Genomic DNA, 17,664 nt, shown 5'->3' with positions numbered 1-17,664 from the left:
TGACAGCGCTAGTGGCCCAGCGAGATCCCCGCGAGCAGGCCAGCTCCCTTCCCGGCCGCGCGGAGGCCCGGGGGTCGCTAGGAACCGGGAGGGGGCGCGCGTCCGACGGCGGAGGCAGCGCGGGGCGCGAGCGGGCCGGCAGGTGCTCACAGTGGCCCTGAGGGGACCGGGTGGCGCGCTCCGTCCCGCCACGCCGCTGTCGGCCAGCAGCCGGCAGGGCCCGGACATCCTCGCGCTCCCGCAGGGCGCTTCAGGCAGCGCAGGCGGGGGCGGGGCTGAGTGGGGCCAAGTGTGGCGCGGGCGGTGCGGGCGCGGCGACCCGGGGCGAGCTCCGGGCGCAGCGCCACCCTGGCTGGCTCCAGCAGAGCCCGGCTCTCGGCCCCCGTCTCCCTTCATTCTGTGCGGTTTGTCCAGCAGAAAATTCTAAACCTGTATTTTTAAAAAGCATTTCTTTGGCTCCGCGCGACTTCCTCGCATCCTTTTTAGTTGGGAGTTTGCGGTGGGCAGAGGGAGGGAGAAGGAACGCCTGTTCTGATCGGCAAACACCGAGAGACCAGAGCATCTCTTTCAGCGGCAAGGAAGAGAAGCCGTCGCAGGATCCACACGCATCTACAACTCTCTATTGCTTTTTGTGCAAATACCTAACTCTGCCTGACGTCCATCCGAGCGGGCAGGCATGGGGTGTTTGGGCAACAGCAAGACGACAGAAGACCAGGGCGTCGATGAANAAATGCCCACGCTGGAGTAGAGTAATTACTGTCTGGTTTGGCAGGAGAGATGGCAACGGTATTGGGCCACGGAGTACAGCATTCTTTTTCTGTGTTTGCAGGGGCTGGCGAGTCTGGGAAGAGTACTATTGTCAAACAAATGAGGATCCTGCATGTCAATGGATTTAATCCTGAGTAAGGAGTGATCAATTTCGCTTTTGCTTCCAAACTGCATGCAAGCGTTTTCACGTCTCTTCAGCATTTCCAAACGTGCTTTCTCTGATAGTTAATCTGATCATTGAGTAGACCTTTGGGGCGGGGGGGGGGGGTTGAAGCCTGTTGTTGAATCTGGTATATTTAGGCAAATCCTTCTTTTGGTAGCGTCTAGATGAAAAGATAGCATAACTTCCTTAACAAAATATGATTTATTAGGTATTCTTGCAATATGGGTCTGTGTTATCGGTACTGCACTTAGCACACTTAACCAATATGTCAGTATATACTTTTCTCTATATCCTTGGCCTGCCTCTGTTTCCATTCAGAACTATCAACGTATGGATAATTCAAATAAAATATATTTACAAGTTTAGCTGTATAGTTTTTATATGCAATATTCATAACAACTTTGCCATGCTTTGTGTAACTTGTGTAGTTGTTTAAAACCACACATTGTAATGTGTGCATTCAAGTTTGCTTCATATACAGATTAGGGAAAAAAGGGACGTTTTCCTCTCCCAGTTAAAAACTTTACAGCTGTTGTCTTGGGGGTTGGTGTTGACCTCTAGGAAAACCAGTCTAGCCCCATGCTGCAGCTGGAAGTTTAAAATCCCACTCAACTGATTCAAGTCAGTGCTAAAGGTAAATTAAATTAATAATAATTCTCTTTTCATATAGGGAAAAGAAACAGAAAATTCTGGACATCCGGAAAAATGTTAAAGATGCTATTGTGGTAAGGATTTTTTTTTAAATGTTGGGTTAGTAGAAAGATTAAATACTCTGCTCTCTAAAACTGTGTAGACAGAAAGTATATATATTTAGTTGTCCTATGAGGAGCCTAAACGTTGTATTTATCCACATATTTTTTCTTCATTCCATTTTAGACGATTGTTTCAGCGATGAGTACTATCATACCTCCAGTTCCACTGGCCAACCCAGAAAACCAATTTCGATCAGACTATATCAAGAGTATAGCTCCAATCACCGACTTTGAATATTCCCAGGTAAGTAAATCCTTCTTGAAATATGTTAAATGGCGGAAGAGAGAACCATTTTTAATGAGATTGCTTGAGAAGCAATGTTAATTATTATTTTATCTTTGACTTCAAAATCTAGCTCTCTGCCTAAGAGAAATGCTTTCCTTCATACCAAAATATTAACATTGGTTTAAAAATGCTGAAGACAATAGGATTGCTAAGAAATGCTTTTATGAATGTATTGGTGAGGTTGGTAATCAGGAAGATAGCCTACCTTTCAGAAATATTGATAGTACTTTTTCCTACATGTATTCCTAAATTAACAATTAAGCAGATTCCCAGGTAACAGAAGAATAGAAATGATATGAGCAGAGAGAAATATTTATGGTAAGTAATTGCTTCCGTGGGAATAGTAGAACAGAATTCAGTTCACTCTTGAGATGTGCATCCCATGGCTCAAGTGAGAAGAGAATGCATGTTGTAAATAACACAGATCACTTCTGAATATTTATTCTATGATAGGAAAAAACGTAGTTTGCTTCACATCTGCAGTATTTATGGCTGCTTTCCTAATTCCTTGGATAACAGTATTGCTTATGTGAGAGGGTAAAATGAATAGTAATTTTCTCTTGTTTGGTATATATATGTATCTTTAAAATATTGTTATGTGGTCATTCGATTAAGCATATGTCAAAGGAAAATATATTTGTTAGATTTCTCAGAAAGTCATTTTTCTTACAGTTGTGCCAAAAGAGCGCATTTGTGCGTGTGTGTGTGTGTGTGTGTGTGTGTACCCAACAGTAACAGAATTTGAAAGGTTTCGTTGCCTGGCACAGTGCTCTTGAGACATTTTTCTTTCTCACAATCCTCTCTTTGAAAGGAAGGTGATGCAGAAAGCGGTGTATAAAATAGACAGGCCCTGCCCTGCTCTGACCGAAGTCTGGGCCGGTGTGCACCTGCTCGCCCCCACCCCGACTGCGGCAGAGCACCCTTGTCGTGGAGGCTTTGTAGCAGGATGGCAGATAAGAATGACCCTTTTTGAAAGCTTTTATTTGCATCCTGTCGTGTGATTTTTGCATCTGATGAGCATTCCAGTGTAGCCAGTGAGAGCTCTAGACTTTCATTTTTTTTTGTATGAAGTTACGTTTATTTATTTATCTTAGCAGTATTGAGATATAATTGACACATAACATTGTGTATGTTTCAGGTATACAATGTGCTCATTTGATACATACATAAATTGCAAAATGATGACTACCATAGTACTAGCTACCACCTCCATCCTGTCACATAATTACCATTTCTTTTTTCTGGTGAGAACATTTAAGATCACTTAGCAACATTCAAGTATATGATAAAGTGTTACTAGCTATAATCACCATGCTGTACATTAGATTCGCAAACTTGTTAATCTTGTCACTTTTGATCAATATCTCCCCATTTTTCTCATCTCCCAACCTTTGCTAATTTCCACTCTACTCTGTTTCTCTGAGTTTGTCTTTTTCTGATTCCATGTGTAAGGGCGATCAAACAGTATTTGTCTTTCTCAAAAAAAAAAAAAAAAAGAGAGAGAGAGAGAGAGCTCTAGACTTCCTAAAAGGAAGGAGTTAGAGGTGGCAAACTGGCTAGAAAAGGGGGCTGGGGTGTCTGGTGCAGCAGGCAGGCTTTGTTACTGAACTGTGTCTGTAACTGGATGGCTTGCAGGGGGTAGAGGAGATGACAAGGTGGAGGTGTGGAGGGTAGGATTAAAGCAGTGATTCAGCCAGCTCCAGTATAGGGTGTCCCCCAGGACTGTGTGACATTGTATGTATTGAAGAAGTCACCCCAAACTTCAAGGTCCTAGCTCAGATCAGAGGTGGCATTCCCATTCAGCTTTAGATTTACACAGGTAGAGACACATACTTAGATTCTCAAATTTGTCCTGTCATATTTGCCCGAAAGTAATCCTAAAACATCTCATATATGGTTCTGATTTGGGGGGGGGGGAGTTATTCTTACCATCTAATGAGAAATTAGAATTGAGAGGTGTTAGTCACATATCTTCTCTCTTTGTATGATAAACTCACACACGATGAGGGATTCCATACTCAAACCCAAGTTCAGAAACAATCAGTCATTCCCAAGTGGATTCTAAGGGATCTAAAGCCTGTAACTTGTGAAAGTGTTTTTTGAGCTAAATCATGAATATTTTTAATAAAAAAATAAAATTTGAGAAACCATTTCCTTTGAACACACATATTTTTACATAGCTGTATTAGGGCTACTTAAAAATATCAGAAACCTTAATTCATTATCAATAAAATAAAAGAGAATTGGGACCCAGCAGACAGAAATGCAGTTATGCTCTTTCAGAGGTAACCCTTTTTTTTTTTTCTTTTTGGTAGATTTTATGCCTAGGATTCTGATGTCTTTTTTTTTTTTTAAGATTTTATTTATTTATTTGACAGAGATAGAGACAGCCAGCGAGAGAGGGAACACAAGCAGGGGGAGTGGGAGAGGATGAAGCAGGCTCCCAGCAGAGGAGCCTGATGTGGGGCTCGATCCCATAACGCCGGGATCACGCCCTGAGCCGAAGGCAGACGCTTAACCGCTGTGCCACCCAGCGCCCCTAGCATTCTGATGTCTTATGTGCCTGTGCTGTGTCCAGTGTGATTATGTTTATAATAGAGTCTACACTTTTATAAATAAGGAAATCAATACCTAAATACAGAACTTTCTGTCTGAAAATGCTATCTTTATTTTAATGTGCACACAATTTCCGGTAACATTTATTCCATCATGCCCTGAAATATTTGTAAATTGAATAGTTCTTGGATTTACATTTTGATGACCCTCACTGAAAAAGATACTATGACAAATCTCTCACTTATATACTAATAACACTTGGTACTTTTGGAAAAAATTGACATTTATTTAAAGAAAAAGCTTATTATAAAAGGCGTAAAAATAGAGCTAAATCAAGTATCTTAATAGTAAACATAGCACAAATTTACTAACTCTAGGACTTTTTGAGATTGAATCCTTGAGAAAATCTTATGGTGTCACAATCCAATACCTTTTTTTAAAAATTTTTTTTAAAGATTTTATTTATTTATTCGGCAGAGATAGAGACAGCCAGCGAGAGAGGGAACACAAGCAGGGGGAGTAGGAGAGGAAGAAGCAGGCTCATAGCAGAAGAGCCTGATGTGGGGCTCGATCCCATAACGCCGGGATCATGCCCTGAGCCGAAGGCAGACGCTTAACCGCTGTGCCACCCAGGCGCCCCACACAATCCAATACCTTAAGTGTCTTAAGTTCATAGTCTTGTAGCTATAAAATAATTTTATAATAAAAAATTAATTTCAGAGTTCTTTAAGAAGGAAAAATTAGAAGAATATATATTTAAAATTACATGAGACGGCCCATTATAATGTAAAGTCTAACCTTATCTTGAGATGTCTTATCTCTCTAAAAATATTACACTTAAGTTTACCTTTTGGTTTTTGGTTGGTTTTTTTGTTTTTTGTTTTTTGCTGTTCATATTTCCTTCCATTTGAATTTTTTTTAAGATTTTATTTACTTATTTGAGAGAAAGAGAGGTGGGGAGGAGCAGAGGGAGAAGGAGAAGCAAGCAGGCTCCCCACTGAGCAAGGAATCCACCAAGGGGCTCAATCCTAGGACCCCAAGATCATGACCTGAACCGAAGTCAGAGGCTTAACTGCTTAACCAACTGAGCCACCCATGCACCCCTCCATTTGAATTTCAATTGAATTATAGAAAACCTAAGTTTTACAGAGAAGCCAATGTAGGTAGTGAACAGGACCCAGCCAGCTAACAGTTGCTATGGGGGTTAGAGAAAGCATTCAGGGTTAGACCCCGTTGGCCTCGTAGGCCAGGTCTGTATTGATCTGGGGGCCTTTGGAGAGCTCTGAGCAGTGCAATTCCATGATCTGGTTGTGTTTTATCAAGATCACTCTGGCTGTAGGTGGAGAATGGGTCATAGGAAGGCAAGGTTGTGGTGGGGCAATGGTCTGGGAATCAATTGTAGTGATTCAGATGTGAGATAATGGGGCAGCTTGGTGTGGGGTGGTATAATTCATTGATAGGTGCCTAGTTCTTTTCTCATGTGTATATCTGAAACTTGTCTTTCCATGGACTGTGGTCCATCCTGGAACCCCTCTGCTAGTTGGCACCATGCCTTTGCATCCAGCTTGTCTGCACATGAGGTGATAGAAAACAGTCTCAGGTGTGATCATGACAGATCCCCTTCCACCTCCCAAAAACCCCTTAGCATCAAAGCAAGATTAATTAATTGAATGGAAGTATCAATTCATTTGTGTGGTTTTTTCCTTCTTAAATGTGGGTATTTTATTAGCTCTTTAACACCGTAGTTTGCCAGGTGATTTTAAGGGGAAGATGATAAATAAGGCCTCCTGAGAAACGTGACGGCCGTCTGACGTGTTGATCTGTGCTCTCTCATTACCGCCTGGCATTTCCTACGTTGACGTTTTATCAGAACTGCCAGTCAGCGTAAACCCAGAGAGCGAGAATGACACTGTCCCCTCCTCCCAGGTAAAAGTACACGGGGCTTTTGGTTAAGGAATAGGCTGGCTCCCCGCAATGCACAGGGGCAAGGCCCTGGGAGCCTGGCTGCCGCTGTGGGTCTTAGATCCGCCACTCTCTAAAGACGTGACCTGGCGCGAGTGGCCTGCCACTCAGTGAGAACAGCGGTGGGGGCAGGGCTTCCCATGAAAGGGCTAGGAACCCAATGGTCCAATGCTGAGGTGGTCTCCGCTGCTCCCGTCCGTGTGCTTGTCCCGTGTCCTCTGGGGAAGGCACACAGAATTCTAGAACTCACATCATCCAGGTTAATGGTCTAGTGTTTTTTAACCAACTGAGCTCTCTCATCTCCGCCCCCCACCGACACCATCCAAAAAGTCTTTGAAGCCTGCAATCTGTATCAGGCAGGAGCAAGTGTTCCCTCTGGAGCCCAAGCTGCCATCTCCACCTGGGTCCCCGGCATTTGCCCCCAAACCTCATTGGAGCCCTCTGGGCTCCCCAGCACTGTTGGAAAATGACAGGCCAGTTGTGTTAGCTCCCAGGGAACAGGCTTCTTCTCCCTGGGCTGTCCCGCTGTCCTGTCCTCCCGCAACTCACACCCCACAGCTGGGTACCCTGAAAGCAATTCCTGAGTGCCTGTTAGAATATAACAGAACCCTCTGTCCGCATCACTAGGGAGCTGTGGGTGTAACAAGTCAGGGGACTGGCCCAGTGGGACATCACACTTCGTTACTGAAAGGAAAGTTCCCCTCCATGCAGTAACCCAGCGCTTTCACTGAAGATGGCATTTAAATCCACTTCCCAACCATCCACCCTGTTCTTTGTCTTTTTTTTTTTTTATGTTAGTCATCATACGGTACATCAGTTCTGTCTTTTGAGGGAGTGAGGTTTAATGTGCCTTTTAAAAGAGAAAGGAAACATTACAAAGTGTAAAATGTGGGAACTACTACTGTGTGTTCCACGGTAATCTGAAACTCTTAGAGATTTGTATAGACGGCCACCCTTGGATTATTTCAGATGTCATTAATAAACAGGGATGACTACACGTAGACGCCTTGGGGCTGTGTTCTGAGCGCACTCTTCTCCCGTCTCAGCTGCCCCTGGCACGGTCCTCAACCATCCAGAGGGGGAGCCAACTCCCCTAACCAGAACCCCAGGGGAGACCAGCCTCACAGGCCTCCGGTGGCCGCTGTGCTTTCAAGGGCCAAGGCAGGACCTAGAAAGAACGTCCACCTTGGGCAGGGAGTGCTCCAGAGACACCTGGCCGGGACCTCTGAGTCTGTGGACTGGACAGTGCCCCTGTCTCAAGGGAATATACTAGAGCCAGACCACCTGGGCTCAGATTCTGACCTTCCTGCCACTGTGTGACCTTGAGCCAATCACCTCATTGCTGTCTGCCTTTTCTCGCTGTAAAATGGAGGTAGGTGACCACAATACCTACTACTTGCGGTTGGTAGGAGGTGAAGCGGTGATGGTGCTTGGGGGGTGCCCCTGCAGGATCAGCAGTGCTCCTGGGTAGAAGGGCAGGGCTCTCGAACTCACTGGGTGCTAGCATGCCTGGCGGGCACTCTTCATTACCATCCGTCATCCCGAGCCCTGGTGGCCTCAGATGAACACCCAGCTGCCTGCACCCCACCCACTCCTCTCTGGGTCCATGGGGAGACAACAGAACCCTCTAGCTCTTCCCCCACCAGCCAGCTCCACCCCACAGCCCTGCCTTGAGCCAGCCCCTATAAACTGTGTCCTCCATCCACGCCAAGAGCTGATGGCCCCAACACCTCACAGCATACCTGGGAGGAAGTGTCTCTAATTATCCCCCAAAGCCCATCAAGCTGTGGACTAGCTCTGACTGCTCAGGAACGCTGGCCTGCGTGCCTCCTCACAGCCCCGACATCAGGGTGGGGGGTCTCCCAGGCAGTCTGCCACCTGGCCTCTGTCGCCCAAAGCCTTCCCCCACCCTGGATCTCAGCCCTCTTCCTCCTCCTTCACCTACTTCCAGTCAGATTTTCTTGAAGTGACATCGGTCTTCCTCCTTTCCCACCAGCTCTGCCCGTCTTTGTCCTCCCCTTCTGTTCTGTGCCTTGCCTAGCGATGGGTTCTCTGAGACCGCCTGGAGCTGGCCTACATTTGCCAAATCTGTCAGACTTTTCACCTTTCTCTCCAGGACTACGGTCTCAGCCCAGTTTTGCCACAAGTTCCAGCAAGCTTCTGGCTCATTCTTGTAACGCAGCACTCACCCCAACACAGGCTTTCTAATAATAGAAAGATGAGCTGTATCCTGAAACACCCCCTCCCTCCGCAAGGGGATTTAATGCTGAAATACATCGCATTTCAAGAACAGGTGTCTCCTCTGGAAAGTCACCAGTATTTGACTTTTTCTGAATAAAATATTTTAAATGTCCTAGGGTATATTCTCTAGTTTAAAAAAAATCCGGGGCGCCTGGGTGGCACAGCGGTTAAGCCTCTGCCTTCGGCTCAGGGCGTGATCCCAGTGTTCTGGGATCGAGCCCCACATCAGGCTCCTCCGCTATGAGCCTGCTTCTTCCTCTCCCACTCCCCCTGCTTGTGTTCCCTCTCTCGCTCGCTGTCTCTATCTCTATCAAATAAATAAATAAAATCCTTAAAAAGAAAAAAAAATTTTAAAAATTAAAAAATAAAAAAAATCCTAGAAAAATTATTTTTTTAAATAAACAACAACCATTCTTTTTTTAATTTGCACAGCTGGGGTTTGGTTTTGTTTTGTTCCTTTTCTGAAGTTTTCTGAAAGTAGTGAGTGGCTGTGTCTTGGAGCAAGGGCGCCATATTGATCCTATAGGGCATTGTCAAAGTCATATTTTAAAAACAGCGGTGTGAAAAATAGGCTGTTGGTGAGGCCTTAGAGATCACCTAGTCTGAGGGCTCCAGCTTGGGAAACGGCAGCAACAGAGGGAAAGAACTTTCCAGGGAGGCAGGAAGTTTGATGATTTCGTGCTGTGCATGGAGCACCCTTGTTAGTTGGCTGATGGAACATGGCTTCCCTGGCTACTTCTTTCCAGTGAGAGGCTTTCGTAACAGAGTAGTCTAAGCAGCAGTCTTCAGCGGGATAGCACTGGTGACCCCCAAGACTTCTTCTGCCAACACAGAGTGTGAAGGTGCTGCTGAGGGGGAGGGACGGATGAGCAGGAAGTTACCTTAACTCTCCTTGCTTCTTCAATATTTAGTCAACAAACTTAAGTGTCTGTGGATACCAAGATCCTCAAAGAGCTTACCATCTAGAGGCAGTACAGACTTATAAACGAAGTTGATGGTATTGTAAAATGCTACAATAGAGGTGTTTATGGGGAGCTATTGGAAGTAAATGGGGGGCCCCACATGGCCAGCTTCATGCTGAGCGGAGGCCAGAAGATTTGGGCCTCCTCCTCAAGGCTATGAGAATCATCCAGTGATTCTCATCAGGGAGTGACAAAATTCAAGTTGTCTTTGGAAAGACCACTCCCGAATTCATTAAGAGGCCAGTCCTGCATGTCTGCGCGTGGCATGGCGCTCTGAGGGCTCATCTGCCTTTGGGCAAAGGGCATTTCCTCCGTCAGAAACCTGCTTCCAAGCCTTACATTGCTTATGTCAAAATGCAGGGAGGGATGGAACCCCCATACTTCATTCTGCACATCTGGAATACTAATGAAAGGAATTGCTATTATTTTAGTAAAATATTCCCATCAGATCCATCATCTACACTAGAGCTTTAGTGAGGACGCTTTTTTTTAATTCCATTTTTTTCCTTTGAAACATTATCATAAGGGTTTTCCTAACAAACAATAGCTTTTTATTTTGGAATCCATTTTAAACTTACTCCCCAAATGCAAACGTAGTACAAAGAACTCCCAGGCACTCATCAGACAGATTCATCAATAGGCAGTTGGCCGTATTTGCTTCCGCATTCTGTCTACACTAACACACATTGTCGTGAACCGTTTCAGAGCTGATTGCAGACGGAGTGCTCCCTCACCTCTAAATACTCCACTGTGGATTTTCTTTTTTCTTTTTTTTTTTTTTTAAAGATTTTATTTACTTAGTTGACAGAGAGAGAGATAGCCAGTGAGAGAGGGAACACAGGCAGGGGGAGTGGGAGAGGAAGAAGCAGGCTCCCAGCGGAGGAGCCTGATGCAGGGCTTGATCCCAGAACGCCGGGATCACGCCCTGAGCCGAAGGCAGACACTTAACGACTGCGCCACCCAGGCGCCCCTCCACTGTGGATTTTCTATGAACAAGGACATGCATTTTTATAGTCACAGTACAGTGGTCAAAATTAAGAGATTTAACCTTGATACATGCTTGTTTCGTAACCTGCAAATTTTATTCAAATTTCACCAGTTGTCCCAGTAATAATACAGTGAAATTATAGTAATAATAATAATAATAGTGTTGACTCCGGTCAATAATCCAGTCTAGGATCAAGCACCACATTTAATTTCCATTTCTCCTGTATGTATAGCAGCTCCTCCGCCCTCCGTTCTGTCGTGACATTGACCAGACATTAATTTTGTGGAGTGCCATCACTCTGGCTCATCGGATGTGTGGTGACCAGATGCGGTTAGGGCTTTGGTTGCAGAAGCACAGGAGTGACCTTTTGTCCTTGCCAGTGCATCACGGACATTAACAATGAATCTCTTAGTGAGGGTGGGGTCTGCTGCCCTTTTCCCCTTTGGAATTTCTAAGTATGTTCTAAGAATGTTTTTTGGGATTCCATAGAATCTATATCTACAGATATCCTGTTCTTATCAAAATGTTCACGCCCTCTAATCTTAGCGGGCTAATAAATTTTATGTGCAATACATATTGAAGGGGCTAAGCTGTTAGCAACTTTTTTGGCTATTTCTAAATACTACAATGAAAACCAAACACAGTGTAAGTCATAAGGCTGCCGTTCACATAATAAAAAGTACATCGTTCTGTGCTCTTAATAACAAAAGCGTGTGGAGCGACCTCTGGTCTCTACCAACACACCAAGAAATCCGGGCTGGAGCCACAAGGCAACTCTTCCCTGAAGTGTTTTTCCTTACAGAAGATACATTTTAAGGGCCACAAGGAAAGGCAACGTGGTTTTTATTTTTAAATGATACATATAAAAGGTATCATTGATTGATACATATTGAAGGTCACAACTGATACATATTAAAGGTCACAAAGTGAGACACCGTATTTAATTCCTTGAGTAAAATGTCATTGACACTTCAAATCCTTTGAAAGTGTGAGATTTTTGTTGTCAAGGCTCACCTCAAATTTTGATATATTGGGAGTTTGTCCCTTGGCTTACCACAGCAGAAGTTCACTTCGAAGGACACTTGTCCTTTTCAGAAGAATATGACATTAAAAATACCTCAGCATTAAAACATGTTGTCCTTATCATTACTAGTTTTATGTAATCGTGAGAGAAAACGTCTCGAACTTTGCGGCTCTGTCTCAGAAAATGGTGGAAGGAGCGGACAAGTAGGCTATTCTTTTGTTACTTCGGAAGCCTTGAAGGAGTTGACACGTGATTTGTGAGAAAGGTGCACTGAGGTTTTAAGAGGCAGAAAAATGAATTTACTCCGGAAAAGATTCCTTTAAAACACTGACTTTTAAATTTTTTTAGTTTTGCATGAGAACATCAGAATGTGTGGGATTTCTTCCTCACCTCTTAAAATAATCCTGTACATTTTTTTATTCTGCCTTTATTATAGCATTGGGATTAAATTAAATTGACTTTATGCATAACATGTTCACTACACAAAGCAGTTTCATTTTTAAGTTGTATTTGTGGGGTTTTTTTGAATAGGAAGTATTTGTATATGGCACACAATCCAAAAGATATAAAAGATGACAAGTCTCTCTCTTACTTCTGCCTCACACCCAGAGACAACCAGCGTGGCATAAAATTGACGTAGGGCCCTCAGGGAGCCATCCTTTCAACGTACTTTATCTTATAGTGAGTAGTCAGTTATAAAGCACTATTGGAGTTCATCTTATTAGTATGGAGAAAATATCTAGCCTGAATTGCCAAGTAAATGTTTTTGAAATAAAATTTAACGTTAAAGATTTAACATTAAATTGTAAGGAAACTGTCTTGGAGGTTAGGCAAAATGCCAGAGTACTTGATTATGAAAATATAGAAAGATTGTATTAGGCATCCATTAAATAACCATGTTTTAAGGGTAGAAGCCATGGGCTCCATGCCTCTGTGGGGAACCTTACAGTATACAGTTAACCACGGCAGAATCCCTGGAGGGCATTTGACCTTTAGGGTCTGTATGACTAATAACCTGTCAGAGCAGTTGGTGGCCCTTTGGGGCTCTTTCTCTGACCATATAGGGTCAGACCGCATGCCCTTTCTCACGTGAGTTTCCCATTCATTCTGTACCCATCCTGTAGTATTCCTTCTTGGCTTTAGGACATTCTGTCCCTCCCACACTTCCCAGCGTTTGAAATTTCGGCACGAGGAAAAACCCCTGGTTTCCTCCCATGTGACATGCTTACCTCTATCTACACATTGTACGTTGTCCCTCTTTCCCTAAAGTCCTTGCTTCACCACCCACAAAACCTACCTGCTGTTTTCTTCTTCCTTTACCTAAACAACCAAGATTCCCAAAACACAGCGTGGGTGCTGTCTGTGTGTCCTTATCTAAATACTGATTTGCCAAAGGTCTGCTTTGAGCTCTTAATAAGTACTCCACTAATGCCAAGTGGTTAAAATAACTAAAGAAAGGAGTTATTTCCTCCCTTTAAATTCCTCCAGTTAACAAGGCTTAAACTCCCTCAGAAAGCAGATTGTGTGTCATGATTTCAAATGTTTACCTGTCCTTTTTATTTAAAGCTCAGGTCATGGTCACGTTGTGTTTTGCCAATAAGCATGCCTTTACTGAAGCTAGGAGCCATCTCTTGCTTGCTTCCCATGGCATTTGCCACAGAATTATGCTCAAAAATGTGTGGTAAAGTCACCAAAAGGTAATTTCCATGTGCTCAGCACTGTCCTTAGGACTGTGAGTTACACAAAGCTACACCAAGACTTCTAGCCTCAGGGACCCGCTGTCTTAGTGAAGAAACAAGGTGTATACACAGCAATTTACAGCGTGGGCTATAGAATGATAGAATGAATGAACAACCCAGGGTGGGGTACTGTCATGCTGCCTCCTGTGGGATAGGCTAGAGATGGTGTAGCCACTCGGAGAAGAGTCCTAAGGACGACAGGGCTCAGACCGAAGGCTTCGAGGTCACCCCGATGTGGCTTCTGGAAGTGTTGTTTTCATCAGCAAAACAGTAGGAGCTAAGGACCATGGTGGGAAGAGCCAGCTTAGCTCAAGTCAAGCTGGGTGTTGAAAGGAGATGGAGGGTGAGGGAGATGGGACGCAGGCTGCCAGCACAGTCGGAACACTTTTTATTCTTTTATTAAAAACCACGACACACTGTGCATTTGGAACGTGGCTGCTAGGGAACTAAACAGGAGAACGCAGACAGGAGGAGATGGTGGCAGTCCATGGATTCACACGTGCACTCACCTGGTCAGGAAACACATCCCTGTCGCAAAATCTAGATCCATTGGCCAGGGTAGTGGCTTCACTGTCCGTTGGGACTGTAGTGACTCAGTTCCATGGTGTTCAGAAAACAGAGACTGTCATCCTTTAGCTTAAGTGGTGAAGTCACAGTCGTGGCAGTCGATAAGTTACACAAGCACATAATTATTTAGTGTTTAAAGAAGCGTTAGTAGTAAAAACCACGTTCAGGCTCATTGTATTTTCTTCATTCTATGAAACACGTAAATACAGGAAAGGAAAAAATAAGTAAATATACTGGTTGGTTCACTCATTTCCATTTAAACTTGCTCATCCCACACTGAGGTGACATGAACCTTACCAAAATCTTGTTTATCCTACATATTTATCCACATGCACGTCTAACACACACACACACACACACACACACACACGGAGGCTGAATCCTGTGCAAAGTATTGTGTAAGTTATGAACATTGTTTTAAACATATTACACTTAGTTCGATGATTGTCCTTCAAAAATACCTAAAAGGAATGAAAGATGTTATCACAGCAAAAACTACGTTTACAATTATCTCTGGAAAAGGAAAACAGGCATTTTGTCTTTATTTTTCTTCCCCTCCTTCCATCCATCCATCAGATAAGAGAGTGATGTTCGGTTTCAAAAATGAATTTTACCACCCCTGATTCTCAACTGGGTTCTAGAACCATCTATGCAATCTCAGTCAAATGAGTATTTGTAGAAAAACAAGAATTGCTACTTGGATTTTCATTTTTATCAAAAATAATGTTAGCAGTTTTACGGAGCCATTCAGTACTCTAAAGAATACCTTTGGTGAAGGTATGATTGATTTGAGAAATTATTGGAGGAGCCCTAACCCCTCTTTCTCAAGCTTCCTCTTCCTACCCGATCTCCTAAATCTTGACATTATCTAAATGTCCTATTGCTTTGCATTTTAAATGATAACATAACATTTCAAAGTACTAAGTTTTACATTTCTTTAGTTTTTTTAAACAGTTCTTAAATTTAAATAAAAATTGTATTTTTATTTGTTTGTTTAACTGCGTAATCACCTACCCAAGAAACGAAAATGACACCAACTGGCAACCGCATCTACCTGAAAGAATTAAGTCAATAAAGATTATCATCAGTGTTTCCTATTTTTACTGTTAAAAAGTTATCATTCATTAGTGTATCATATCACCAAGGGAATTGCTCTAATTTACTAGAAGACATTATCTTACAAATTAACCATTAACAGTTTTATCTGAATAGGCATTCAGTTCAATTAGGTTCTTCAAGAATGATTACCTGATACGAGTCAGGAGCTGTGTTAAGCATTGGAAATAACGGGGTGAATTTTTGTGTGCCCAGAGGGAGTCACAGGGTGCACAGGGTTTAAATAAATAATGAGGACACAGCGAGATATGCTGTCCATGCAGAAAGAGGTGGGATTAGCCTGTGAGGGAGCGGTTGGTGGCACTGTCCCAGGGAAGGTGAGGCTGGACCAGACTTCGAAGAATGAATGAGTTTGGCAGGTAGACGGAGAATAGAGGGCAGGGCGGCCAGAGCAGCGCCACGTCCAGAGTGTGATACATCCAAGGGGTCCTTCTCACAACTGGAATTCCGAAAGAGAGTGTGGCCTGGCGGAAATAGCATGGTGAGACATCCTTAGAGTCGTGGCTGTCTTGAAGCTAATTTTTATTTTTTTATTTTATTTTATTTTATTTTTTTATTTTTAAAGATTTTATCCATTTATTCGACAGAGATAGAGACAGCCAGCGAGAGAGGGAACACAAGCGGGGGGAGTGGGAAAGGAACAAGCAGGCTCATAGTGGAAGAGCCTGATGGGCTCGATCCCATAACGCCGGGATCACGCCCTGAGCTGAAGGCAGACGCTTAACCGCTGTGCCACCCAGGCGCCCCTTGCAGCTAATTTTTAGATAATTGAACTGGAGACCCTTGTACTTCACTCCAGTGTAAAATGTTGCGGTATGAGTGCTATGGGAGAATAAATAAAAGCAGCTGTACAGGTAATAGAAAAGAATTACAAAAAATTTAGAAAATGTGTGAGCTTCAATTAAAGGATTGCTTTAAATGGTCCAAGCTGATTTCATTGAGGAGGAAATTGAAACTACCTTTGTCTTTAAGCCAAATTGCTACTCATGTTTCTCCCGTGGTTCTCACGACCTAGAAGTTTGGGAGACTAAATCTTCGCAGGATTCTACTTCCAGTCCTTGCTCTGTACTCAGCACCTCTCTTACCTGGGTCGATCCCAGCTCATATGCAGTTGATTCTTCACCTCGTTTTGACGGCACCTCCTTCTCTACACTCTTTCAGCGGCTTCTCCTTGATTCGTAGCACTTTAGTTGGAAGTGAGCTTAAGTGTGTCCAATCTGGACATAAGTGTGGGCTTTATAGATAGGCAAGTTGTGCCAGCAGAACTTTAAGAGACTTAAGCACATCCAGATGTGTTGACCCGGAGGTCAAGTCAGGACTAGAACACAGAGCCTCCTAATTTCTCGTTCAGTTCTCTTCTCATCATTTTCATTAAATGCAAGTTCTGCATTTATATAGGAGACCTTTATTCTCTATTAGACTGAATAATAAGAAATTGCCAGTGGGACTACATCAAACTAAAAAGTTCTTCCTTAGCAAAGGAAACCAGCAACAAAACAAAACACTGCAACAAAATGAAAAGGCAACTGACTGCAGGGAAGAAGATATTTGCAGCTGATACCACCGATAAGGGGTTAATATGCCAAATATACAAAGAATTCACACAACTCAACCCAAAAAGAATGGAAAGAGGATTTGAATAGACATTTGTCCAAAGACATACAGATGGCCAAGGACACATGAAAAGATGCTCAGCATCACTCATCATCAGGGAAATACAAATCAAAACCCCAAGGACATAACAGCTCACACCTGTCAGAATGGCTAGTATCAAAAAGACAAGAAATAACAAATGTCGGCGAGGATGTATATTAAAGGGAACTCTCACACACTATGGGCGGGAATGCAAATTGGTGCAGCCACTGTGGAAAACAGTGTGGAGGTTCCTCAAAAAGTTAAAAGTAGACCTACCATATTGATTTAGCTGTTCCACTTCTGGGTTTTTTCCCAAGGAAAACAACAGCACTAATTCAAAAAAATGTATATGCATCACTATGTTTACTGCGGTATTTACAATGATGAAGATATGGGAGCAACTTAAGCATCCATCAACAGATGAACGGATATACAATGGAATATTACTCAGCCATGAAAAAGAATGAGATCTTGCCATTTGTGACAAACATGGATGGACCTTGAGTGTTCCGTGCTAATTGAAATAAATCAGATAGGGAAAGATAAATATCGTATGATTTCACTTACATGTGGAATCTACAAAACAAAACAAACAAACAAAACAATAGAGTTATGGATACAAAGAACAATCTGGTGGTCGCCGGAGGGGAGAGGAGGGAGCTAGGGGGAGGGGCGAAATAAGGGAAGGGGATTAAAAAGTATAAACGTACAGATGATAAAAAGAGAAACTGCCCATGTATGGNGGGGCGCCTGGGTAGCGCAGTCGTTGAGCGTCTGCCTTCGGCTCAGGGCGTGATCCCGGCGTTTCGCGATCGAGTCCCACATCGGGCTCCTCCGCTATGAGCCTGCTTCTTCCTCTCCTACTCCCCTGCTGTGTTCCCTCTCTCGCTGGCTGTCTATCTCTG

General features: G+C 43.5%; 1 protein-coding gene across 1 annotated transcript in view; it reads left to right on the top strand.

Moving 5' to 3' along the window:
* Positions 1-17,664, top strand: part of LOC117795923 (guanine nucleotide-binding protein G(olf) subunit alpha-like) — a 93,857-nt gene that overhangs the window by 39,949 nt on the left and 36,244 nt on the right. Inside the window, exons 2-4 of the mRNA XM_034642141.1 lie at positions 830-902; positions 1,602-1,656; positions 1,808-1,927. Coding sequence (XP_034498032.1) covers positions 830-902; positions 1,602-1,656; positions 1,808-1,927 — 248 coding nt within the window. The remainder of the gene's footprint in view (positions 1-829; positions 903-1,601; positions 1,657-1,807; positions 1,928-17,664) is intronic.

The sequence above is a fragment of the Ailuropoda melanoleuca genome, chromosome 14 (genome assembly GCF_002007445.2).
Source record: "Ailuropoda melanoleuca isolate Jingjing chromosome 14, ASM200744v2, whole genome shotgun sequence".
NCBI lineage: Eukaryota > Metazoa > Chordata > Mammalia > Carnivora > Ursidae > Ailuropoda > Ailuropoda melanoleuca.
Note: the sequence above shows the minus strand (reverse complement) of the source record. Positions and strands in the feature narration are given on the sequence as shown.